A 12,019-nucleotide genomic window follows, 5' to 3' on the forward strand; every position below is an offset into this window, starting at 1 on the left:
GAGGAACTAGAGGAGGTTGTGGTGAGCAAGAGTAACCCGAGCAGAGTGGTTAAGATCGGATCAGGACTGACCGGAGCAGTAAAAGGCGAGCTGGTAAAGTGCCTACAGTCTCATGCAGATATATTTACATGGTCTCACGAGGACATGCCAGGAATTGATCGCGGGGTAGCTTGCCACAAGTTGGCAATTAAGAAGGGGGCAAGGCCGGTGAGGCAGAAAAGGAGGTGCTTTAATCAGGAAAGGTATGAGGCCATAAATGCCGATGTGGAAAAGCTGATGAAAGCAGGATTTATAAGGGAGGCCAAGTACCTGGAGTGGATTTTCAATGTAGTACTGGTAAAGAAGGCCAACGGGAAATGGAGAATGTGCGTGGACTTCACAGACCTTAATAAGGCATGCCCGAATGACAGTTTTCCCCTACCAAAATAGATCAATTGGTGGACTCAACAGCGGGTCACAGTCTGCTCAGCTTCATGGATGCCTTTTCGGGATACAACCAGATACCTATGGACAAGCAGGATGAGGAAAACACCACCTTCATAACTAACATGGGTTTGTTTTGCTACAGGGTAATGTCTTTTGGCCTAAAAAATGCAGGAGCTACCTATCAAATGTTGGTGAACAAGATAATCAAGCCATTGATCGGTCACACTATGGAGGTATATGTGGACGATTTGATCGCAAAGTCTAAAGAACCGAGGGATCATGTGAAGCACTTGGAAGAGACCTTTGAGTTATTGAGGAAGTATGAAATGAAGCTGAACCCGGAGAAATGTGCATTTGGGGTCAGCTCGGGCAAATTTTTGGGATTCCTGGTGAGTCATCGAGGGATCGAGGCCAACCCGGAAAAGATACGGGCGGTAACAGAAATGAGGTCCCCACGAACAGTTAAGGAGGTGCAGAGCCTTACAGGGAAATTGGCAGCATTGAACCGATTCATCTCGCGGGCCACAGATAAATGCCACCCTTTCTTCCAAACCATAAAAAAAGGGAGAAAGATGGAGTGGACATCAGAATGTGAGGAGGCGTTTGAGCAGCTGAAGGAATATCTGGCCCGCACCCCATTACTATCAACTCCGAGGGAAGGTGACCAGCTGTTTTTGTACTTGGCAATCTCAAAATGGGCTACCAGCTCGGTATTAGTCAGAGAAGAAGAAGGAAAGCAACACCCCGTATACTACACTAGCAAGGCCCTGGTAGACGCAAAAACCAGGTATCCACTGATGGAGAAATGGGCACTAGCTCTAATAACAGCAGCACGCAAACGCCGACCATATTTTCAGGCCCACCCGATAGTTGTGATGACTGACCAGCCTCTTCGGTAAATGCTCTAAAAACCAGATGCATTAGGTCGGTTAGTAAAGTGGTCCGTGGAGCTAAGTGAATTCGACCTATCTTATAGGCCCCGAGGAGCAATTAAAGCCCAAGCTTTGGCCGATTTTATGGTTGACCGCATCGAATAAGGGGAAGAAGTTCAGGAGGAACAACTAGTGGAACAGGAGAATCCAGAGGGGGTGTGGAAGGTAATGGTTGATGGGTCACGTAGTGAACAAGGATCCGGAGCAGGAATTGTAATACGAAGTCCAGAAGGGGTCGAGATATCCTATGCAGTGAAGTTTGAATTTCAGCTCACGAACAACCAAGCTGAGTACGAAGCCTTCATCACTGGGCTCGGGATCGCACATGCAGTACGAGTAGAAAAGGTAGAAATCCGAGCAAATTCCCAATTAGTCTGTAATCAGCTCAGTGATCAATTCCAAGCAAGAGAAGAGAAGATGGGGCTTTATTTGAAGAAGGCAAAGCAGATGGTCGAGCTCTTCCAAAAGGTAGAGATAAAGCAGATATCCCGAAATGAGAATTACCGAATAGATATGTTGGCCAGAATGGCCGCAGTTGTGGATCCAAAGTTACCCAAATCAGGCCCACTGGAAGTGAGGACCTCGCCAAGCATAAAGGAGGAAGCAGAAGTAATGCGGGTGAGCATTAAGGAGTCCTGGATGGACCCAATTTTCTCCTACATCCATGATGGTATTTTACCGAAGGGCAGAAAGCAAGCAAGGAAATTGAAATGCCGAGCAGCAAGGTATACGCTACTCGATGGGGTACTTTACCGCCGAGGGTTCACCTTGCCCCTTTTGAGATGTTTGGATGACGAGGAAGCAGATTATGTGTTGAGGGAGATTCACGAAGGAATATGTGGCAACCACTCGGGAGCAAGAACTTTAGCCTTCAAGGCACTTCGACAAGGATACTTCTGGCCGACCATGCACCAGGATGCAAAAAGGATGGTAAAGAACTGTAAAATCTGCCAGAGCTTCTCGGAGGTTCCTGCTCAGCCCCCAGAAAAGCTAACCACTATGTCATCCCCATGGCCTTTTGCCCAATGGGGAATCGATCTGATTGGTCCATTAACTAAGGGCCGAGGAGCAGCAACACATGCAATTGTGGCTATAGACTACTTCACCAAGTGGGTAGAAGTGGGAGTCCTCAGCCAAATCACGGAGAGAAAAACGACGGATTTTATTTGGAAGAATATCTATCATCTGCAGATACGGGATCCCTTATGTCATCATTACAGACAATGGGAGGCAATTTGACAACAACAACTTCAGAGAATTTTGCCGAAACTTGGGGGTGGACCTGCAGTTCTGCACTCCCGCACACCCCCAGGCAAACAGACAGGTGGAAGCGGCCAACAAAGTAATAAAGAAACTCCTGAAAACCAGACTGGGAGAGAAGAATAGAGCTTGGGTCGACGAGCTACCAGGAGTATTGTGGGCTTACCGGACAACTCACAAAACTGCCACAGGGGAAACCCCGTTCGCTTTAGCTTTTGGTCATGAGGCTGTAGTCCCAGCAGAAATGGGAGTGGGGACACATCGGACATAATACTTCAACGAGGAGCAAAACGACGAGCAGATCTGCTTGAGCCTGGACCTGCTAGAGGAGAAAGGGAAGGGGCCTCGCAGAAACTGGTGTTGAGTATTAGAAAATGCATATTTATAAAGGAGAAAACCGTCATTTTACATTTCAAGTCTTACTAACAACCCTTACTTTTATGTATTTAACCTTCTTGTGATTTAATTACATGTGTTTTATTTTAATTAAGTATTTTATGTATTTTAGGGGCATTATAGTCATTTCACAATAAAGGAGAGATCAGACGGCAAAACGGATATCACTTTTGAACTCAGGACGGTCGAAAACCTTAGGAGGAGCATAAAAGGAAAAATGACACTATTCACATGTACGGTACTATTCACGTGTACGGTATTGTCTACGTTACTGTTCACGACACTGTTCACATAGACGGATCGATGACGTGGCATTGACCGATGATGTGGCATTGACTGATGAGGTGTCACGATCCTGTTGGACTAAAATTCTTATGTACTGTTGATGGTGACGTGGCAGCATATCAATGGACGAAAAATCTCGCGTACGGTACATGCATCACACAGGATTATTTTCAACCAAACCGCGTTACTGTTCAACCCGGGTCAAACCGTGTTACTGTTCATCCGCATGGTCAAATCGCGTACTGTTGACTGATGACGTAGCGCAATCCTGAGCGTCCAAACTGTTTTTAATCCGATGGCCATGATTTACTCCATGTATCTATAAAAAATGGGCCTCCCGCCCCCCTAATTTGATAGCTCTGAATCTATTTTTGGACTCCATTTTCTATAATTCCCTCTTCATCTTGTATTTTCTATGTATTTTAATAAATTCTCATTTTGCCCCTAGTTCAATTATGAGTAGCTAATTTTCTTTTAAGCTTGGGTTGAAGGTGAAGTCTCAATATGTGTCATGGGCTTTATTTGGTAAATTTATTTTCTCTTCCCCTCTAGTTTTTGTGGATGTTTTGACTTCTCGTCGACAAATAATAATAATCTTGTTTAGTACCGCCTTGGTTTCACCAGCTTCCTAATACAGGGTTATTATTATTTGGCACGGTAAGCCCTTAGTACCATATTGATTAGAGCGTGGTTCATGAAGTGTGGATTCCCCCCTCATGATTTAATTGACATTAATAAGGAATATTTAGCCCATGATACATGTTGATGCGGATCCAAATACCCAAGTACGTCATTTTAATAAAATTCTCTTCAATTTATTCTCGCCATTTCAATTCCAATTTTAGAATTTATTCTCGCCATTTTAATTTAAGTTTTAGCATATTCCAAGTCATTTCCACCACAAATCCAATCACCCATTTACAAAATTAATTCTACACACAATTAAAATCCACCTCCTCGTGGGATCGACACTCGTCACCATTAATCTATACTACAATAGATTCGTGGGCTTGCGAGTACATTAAAATTTGCACAACAAGTGGCCCAGTGTCAGCAAAGAGTCATGCGTTACTACAACAAGAACGTACGCGTGAGGCAGTTCCGAACAGGGGATTGGGTACTCAGGAAGGTAAACCAAAACACTAGGGATCCTAACCATGGCGCTCTTGGCCCAAAATGGAAAGGCCCCTACAGGGTAATACGAGCAACTGGACCAGGAGCTTACAAGCTGGCTTACCCAGATGGACGAGACGTGAAGAGGTCGTGGAACGCTGAGCACTTGAAGAAGTACTTCCAGTAAGCAAAGTGCTCTACTAAATCTTTATTTTGATAAGTTATTTCCGTTAAATGCATGATGACTTGTTGCACATGCATATATTCCGCATTTCTGTAACACACGCAAGTTTCAATAAAGATGAATTCAGCATGAAATCCCCCTGTTAACAAGTCCATTAAATTCTACTAAGGCAAACAAGTGCCTATTTCTGCTCGGTCAACAAAAGACCAACAGGCAATTTTACAGAAATCTACTAAGGCAAACAAGTGCCTAATCCTGCTCGGTCAACAAAAGACCAGCAGGCAATTTCACGAAATTCTACTAAGGCAAACAAGTGCGTATTCCTGCTTGGTCAACAAAAGACCAGCAGGCAATTTTACGGAAATCTACTAAGGCAAACAAGTGCCTAATCCTGCTCGGTCAACAAAAGACCAGCAAGCAATTTTACAGAAATCTACTAAGGCAAACAAGTGCCTAATCCTGCTCGGTCAACAAAAGATCAGCAGGCAGTTTTACGAAATTCTACTAAGGCAAACAAGTGCCTATTCCTGCTCGGTCAACGAAAGACCAGCATGCAATTTTACGAAAATCTGTTAAGGCAAGTAAGTGTTTATTCCTGCTCAGTCGCCGAAAGGACCAGCAGGTAATTTTATGAAATTTTTATTAAGGCAAGTGCCTATTCCGGCTCGGTCGTCTAATGGGCCAGCAGTTAAATCTACTAATTTTACTAAGGCAGGCAAGTGCCAGTTCCTGCTCAGTCCACTAAAGAACCAACAGGCAAAATCAAACAAAGTTGTAAAGGAGATTTGTAGAAACTACCCACAAGCAAAACCAAGACAAGAAGGCCAGTAGAAAAGCAGCCAAGAATTTATAAGCGTTCAAACGTTTGCAAACAAATGAAAGTTCAAAATTTATACAAAAATAAGTCTAAAGGTTATGAGGATCAGCAGCCTCAACAGTTGAAGGATCAGCAATCTCTGGAAGAGGAAGATCAGCAACATCAGGGGGAGGAGGCACTGACCCTTGACCAACTTCAGGAGCACGATCTCCTGCTTCCTCCACCTGCACCCCTCCTAAGGGAGCCTCCACCTGGTCTTGGTCATCCTGCTCCTTACTCCCCTGGTCGGCCTCGGCCATATTCCTCTACACTCTAGTTTCAAGCTTGCTCATGTTAAGCTCTGGATATTCTTCCTTAAGCACAGACATGATGCACTTATAGCAGAAAGCAACCCTAGAGTCATACTCTGCATCCAGCCGATCATCCACATCAGCAGATTTGCCTTTCGCCTCGGCCAACTGCTCACTCAGAGATTTGATTTCTCCCTCAAGAGTCGTCTTCAAGGTATCCCCCTTACTCTGAGTGGCTTGGAGATCAAACTTCAGATCACCCAACTCACTCTCAAGCTTGACGGAGGTGGACTCAGCCATGGCCACTTTCTCCTCCAAGTCCATGATTTGCTTGTGCAGATCGAGCAGCTTTTCCTTTGAGCGGCCGGCAGACTCAGCTTTTTTCTTCAAGTCCTGGTTATCAGCTTGAAGCCTCCTCTCATGGCGAAGGGACCTGTTCTTGTAGCATGAAACAAGGGTGGCCAGCTTAAAGGAGACTCTTTGAACGGAGCCAGCCAACTCGGCGAGGTTCATACTCTCGATATCCTTCACCATCTTGGGCCCACCGATTTGCCATAATCCCTCTGGTACGGGCTCAGGTAGTCACCTTGATCCCGAGATGGAAGAGGAGAGGATCAGTCCTCGGACTGAATGCTGACCTTAGGACTCTTATCACTCACCTTCTCCCCACCATTTTTCTGAGGTGGAGGAGGGGGCAGAGCAGGAACAGAAGCTTTGGGTGGACCAACATTGGTTTTCTTTGAAGGAGGAGGGGGATTGCTGGAGCTGCTTGGAGCCCGACCACGCTTCCTGGTCATAGCACTGAGGATCTCGTTATCCATTCCGGCAGCTACGTCCACTAAACGCGATCTGACCAGATTTGTTGATGACAGGAGGTCTTGGCAGGTAGACGCGTTCACTAAAGCAGTTTCTACCTGGAGCAAGGGTCTGTCTTCAAGCTCCTTAATCAAACCCCACGATTCTAAAAGAGAAAACAAGGTTAAAGAACCCAATAAGTAACGATTGGAGAAAGAAAATAGGTAAAAAATAAACAACCTGGGATGACAAAGCGCATAGGAAGGTAAATATCACCACCAAGCGAGCGGGCTGCTGGACACCAATTTCCTCCAGCAAAAAAGAATTTATTCTTCCAATTCTTACAAGAGGAAGGAAAGCTGGTGATTGGCTTCCTCTTTGCAGAGCTCGACATGAAGTAATACCAGCCTGCTTCCTTTAGGCTACTCTTGAGTTGATACAAATGCTTCACTCCAACAAGGGAGGGTTCCACTGATCCACACCTCTCCCATAATACATACATAGCGGAGAGGACCCTCCACCCATTTGGGTGTAGCTGACCTGGAGCCAGGTGCATACCACCCAATATCTCGACAAAATAACGTTGAAGGGGCAACCGAGCTCCTAGTTTGAAACTCTCCAAATGCATCATCACATACCCTCTCGGAGGCCGACTAGGAACGTCATCTTTCCCAGGGATTACAAGGAGAATTTCTTCAGGTATGTTATAAAGGGTTCTAAGCTTGAGCAGGTCAGTTGGGGTGGTGGCACAAGCTATATAGTCAATAGGATAAGAATCTGCCTCCATCCAATGGCCAAGGTTTCTCTTCGTAGGGGGTGCTCGGCTCAGAACTGCTCCCCTCACCGTCACCCACTTCTTCAGGGACCCCTGCCCCACTAGAACTATGGTTCTCACCGGAGCCTGACGCGGGTCCACCTCGGTTTCTTACAAGCTCTAATTCGGTTTCTTAAAATTGGATCCTATCATTGACATGAGCAATATGGATTACTAAATCATTATTCTTTATTATTGTGCTGAATTTGATTTTTTATTGAATAATTTGATATATTTCTTGAATCAATTTGGAGCTTCTACAACTTGTCAGAGATCAGTTTCTCCAACATTCCTTTTGGCGCCAAAAGATAACCAAGCGGTTGAATAAGAATTGATATATACAACATAAATACAAGAGTTGTTTTGTCTTTTTACAATAGGAATAATATTTAATGCTCGTTAAAACTTGCTGATGAGAAAGTAAATTCCTCAGAAATTAAATGTTTCAGCCAACCAAAGAAGCATCTTTTCATGGACCAACTCAGGCCTGTCGTCATGGGGGCAATGTCCTACTCCTTCCAATACAATTAACTTCACATTTGAGAGTTTAGAAGGCAGAGATGAGAAGTATTTACCAACAGGTCCATCGAGGGGTGTGAATGGATCCTGATCACCCCATAAAACTAGTACAGGTATAGAGATTGATGGCATCAATTGAACTAGGTTCGGCCCTGGTGGGCCTGTTACAATCGAAACAAATGCATCAAGTGCCCCTTCCTCATTGGCGGGCTCTCGTATGATCTGCAGTTTTGAGGTCGATTCATGAATTATGAGAAGCCATTTTTGTAACAGGTTAAAATGGCGTATAAGTGGAGAATATTAATACCTCAACCAGTGTTTCATCCACAGATTCCTTATTTGCATAAATGGACAGTAAAATATTCTTCAGTGTTTCCCTACAGCACCAATATATGCACATCATAGAGTTTTTTTTTTTAATTTTGACTCTAGTGTCTTGGGATAATGAACAATGGACTGAATAGAGAGAAGAGAAAATACCTTTGGTTCACACGCTCAAATATAGCAGAAGCAATTGGCCTTTGCTTCAACAAAAAATCAATGAACCAAAGCAATGGTAACAATAGCTTGATTCTCCAATCATCAACAATTGCCTTGTTGTTCATGCCACCAGCACAATTCAACAGAACAAGCCCTCGAACAAGGGTTTGACTAGATTCTTATGGTAGAAAATATAGCAGGTTTATCGTAAATATAATCATTCAATCAGAGCATTATAACCTCCTACTCCTAGGCTTCCCCACTCCTAACCTTTGTCTTTTTGATCATCACAGCGAGCCCCACCACTGCCTTAATTTTTCTCCTTTTTCTTTTCTTCTCTCTCATTTCAAAAAGCAAACCAGATTTTTGAAAGATGATTTAAATACAGAGATTGACTATACAGTACAGTTTTAGTTCTAGTATTGTTTACTTCAACAACTTTCCATCTGTTTTTAATATCTAGTTTTTCTTTTTTCTTTTGAGCTCCAAATTTCATTCTTGACCTTTAACCCATTTGGTATGATGAGTATTGCATTATAGAAATATACTATAATGCAATACTCATCAATGAGACTTATACGTTGTCGTTTCAGTAATCCGGTTTTGATTCGCATCAAAACTTTGAGATGATCTCGCCACTTTGTGCTTTTTATTTGAAATCACGAGCAAATAAATTAAGCTGTCGGTTTCGAATTTTCTATCCCAAAGGCGAACAAATTGGCAAGCGCAGCTTAATGGGGTATCATATTCAAATCCAAAATGAGTTAAATTCTGTTTTGAGTTCGATGTCCAATTAGTGTTTATGTCAAAAAAACATCAATTTTTTTTTGCTGTTAGCACAAAGCAATAATTGACTGATGTAAACTAAAGATAAAATGTAGCAAAACATTTTAATTATTTTTACTTTTAACAAATAGTGTAGAACCTTTGTATGCGTGCGCCAGGTGGTTCTGTTGCATGCACAATGGTCCATCACTAAATCATCTTTCTAGAAGACAAGTTATTATTTTAATTTTTAAAACGAGGTTCATTTAAAAAAGGTCAATACTCAATAATACATCACCACGATGAGTGCAACTACAAGATTACATGGGATCAAATACATTATTTAAGACAAAGTATAAGACTCAAGTCTTAATTAAGCAATGGCTAATAATAAAAATATATAATACATTCTTTACGTATTTTTTAAAACTAAAAGAAGAATAAATGGCTTCATATTAAATCTAATACGGAGTTGGTGGGCATTTTCGACTATATTTTCTACCTTTCCTCTCCAAAACAAAAACAGCACACACTTTCAAAGGGAAAAACAGAAAAAAAAAAAAACAATGGCACCAAAAGAGAGAACAATTAGTGGCAACAGGAAAAACATTGACAACAGGAACAACAATAAGAAAGAGGTGCATTACAGAGGAGTTAGAAAGAGGCCTTGGGGCCGATACGCTGCCGAGATAAGAGACCCCGGGAAGAAGAGCCGCGTGTGGCTTGGCACCTCCGATACCGCTGAGGAAGCCGCCAGGGCTTACGACGCCGCGGCGCGTGAGTTTCGCGGCTCGAAGGCCCAAACGAGCTTCCCTTTACCTAGCGAAATCGTGGCCATCAACAAGAATAGCAACAACCAGCAGAGCCCGAGCCAGAGCAGTACCGTGGAGTCCTCGTCCAGCCCTCCGCCGATGGAGCCCAACGTAGAGCGTGAGGTCACGCGCCACGTGGGTTGTTTTGGCAGTGGAAGCGGACTGGTGGGTCGGTTTCCGTTTATGTATCAGTAGCCGGGAGTGGTGGCGTTGGGAGGTGGGTGCGTAACCGGGGCGTCTATAATGCAATACTCATCATACCATACCACGTATCCATACCAAAAAAAAAATATAGTCGAAAATGCCCAGAACGCAATTTGAATTGAACTCACAATAAAGGAGCTACGTTTTTATGCACCCAATAATTAACCCGCTACACAATTCACAACAAGAAAGAGCAATCTTATCTCGCTAACCTGCGCCAGTGAGGAATGGAGGCACCAAAGCCATGGACAAGGAGTAGAGGAGGAGTAGAGGAGGAGAATTGGGATGTGAATTTGGAGTTGAAGAAACCAAGTAATTGATGAAGTGCTGACCCTTCCATTTCCACATTTTGCAACTCTCCCTTATCTCATTAACCTCCAATTCCAGTGCAGCAGAAGCAGAATCCCCTCCACTGCTACTGTTAGTATAACTGATGGTAACATTTTGTCTGTTCTTCTTCTCCTTATTCCTCTGCTGGAACTGCAACTGAAACTGCCAACTCTTATTGCTCAATAGGGGCAAGCGCAGGCCTTTTACATCTCCATTTCCATTTCCAATCCTAAGTGTTGTTATTGGAATAATGAAAGAGGGAGCCCGAGCCCTTACCATCCACACGCTCTTTCTTTTCTTGCTTTTTCAATTGAATATTTTCTGTGGCCTGGCTTGGCCTGCTCCTCCCCTGCTTCCACCTCTATGAGACTACTATGACTCCAAAACTTTTTATATAATTATTTATCGGGCTTATTCCACTATTATATGAAAATTTTACTGATATTCCTCAAAAATCAAGATGATAATACTTCGTCTGAAACGAATATCAGGTGCTTTACTAAAATACTCCGGGTGATTGGTATTTCCGTCCAATAATTTTTGCAAACTCATCCCATTTTTTTAAAAATAATTATAAAACATACATGCTATGCTTAAAAATTTTCAAACAAAGAAGAACTTTGTAGAAGTAATTAACTCAATTTATTTTAGTTTACTTTCTCCTGATTTAGATTATTTTATTATATTTGGTTACAAAGATTGCTTTGTCATAAATTTAAATTGATTATTTTACCCTTATAAGGTAAAACTATTAAGAATTTACTTTAACTTTAATATTTTTCTAATTTTGTACCAAACTCATTGTTTCTAATACTATTTTATTAGTATGAGTTTTAATCTTTCATTAAACTAAAATAGTATCTTTAGGGCATGATACTCGTGTAAATTATTGGGATGTCAATTTTATGTAATTTAAACATAAAAGTAAAGAAAATAACAATTAAATTTTATTTAAAAATATTAGATTATAAGCTAGATACATAAATTATTAGATACAATAATTCATGTTTATAATGGTAATTTAGTCGCTATATATCATAATAATAAAATACTAAAATAAAACTTGTATTAAAGTTTATGATTAAAGATGGTCAAAAAGCCCAAGAAAAAAAATCAATAGAAGGATTTAACTGATTAACTATACAAAATTTTTATTAATTTGTATTTTTTTAAAAAAATATTGTGAATTCATTGCAATTAGTTTCTAGAAGTAGGGTGGATTTACAAAAATAGTGGGGTGCAAATACCCTTACCCAAATACTCCATAAAAAGTGAAAATTATTACCTTTTTTGATGTACTTCTCTTGAATTTTTTATTTCGAAGGATAAAGTTTAATTCATTCCCAAATAAAATGATAATCTCTAATTTGCTCTCAATGTAAACCTCAATTTATTCTTCATTTCCGTCCAAAAGATGAGGGGCAAATAAGGAATGTGTTGATGGTTTTTTTGTTTTAATCTTCTTAACAATATATGGGGTAACTTGATATTTTTATACTTTTAGGTGATAAATTAAAGATTTTCATTTTAAATTGGGGGCAAATTAAAATCTATCCTATTTCTAAAGGCACCACGTGATTTGGCAAAATAACTATAA

General features: G+C 41.5%; 2 protein-coding genes across 2 annotated transcripts in view; both read right to left on the bottom strand.

Moving 5' to 3' along the window:
* The window catches only part of LOC102613942 (uncharacterized), a 91,172-nt gene that overhangs the window by 42,282 nt on the left and 36,871 nt on the right, over window positions 1-12,019 (bottom strand). The window lies entirely within an intron of this gene.
* On the bottom strand, window positions 10,255-10,770 carry LOC127900895 (uncharacterized). Its single transcript, XM_052436251.1, has one exon. The coding sequence runs from the start codon at window positions 10,699-10,701 to the stop codon at window positions 10,300-10,302; it is 402 nt and encodes a 133-aa protein (XP_052292211.1). The 5' UTR covers window positions 10,702-10,770; the 3' UTR covers window positions 10,255-10,299.

Source organism: Citrus sinensis, chromosome 3 (assembly GCF_022201045.2).
Source record: "Citrus sinensis cultivar Valencia sweet orange chromosome 3, DVS_A1.0, whole genome shotgun sequence".
Taxonomy (NCBI): domain Eukaryota; kingdom Viridiplantae; phylum Streptophyta; class Magnoliopsida; order Sapindales; family Rutaceae; genus Citrus; species Citrus sinensis.

What these genes read in the sequence shown, in the direction of transcription:
- LOC127900895 (XM_052436251.1), bottom strand. Translation starts at nt 10,701, where the DNA reads ATGGTAAGGGCTCGGGCTCCCTCTTTCATTATTCCAATAACAACACTT.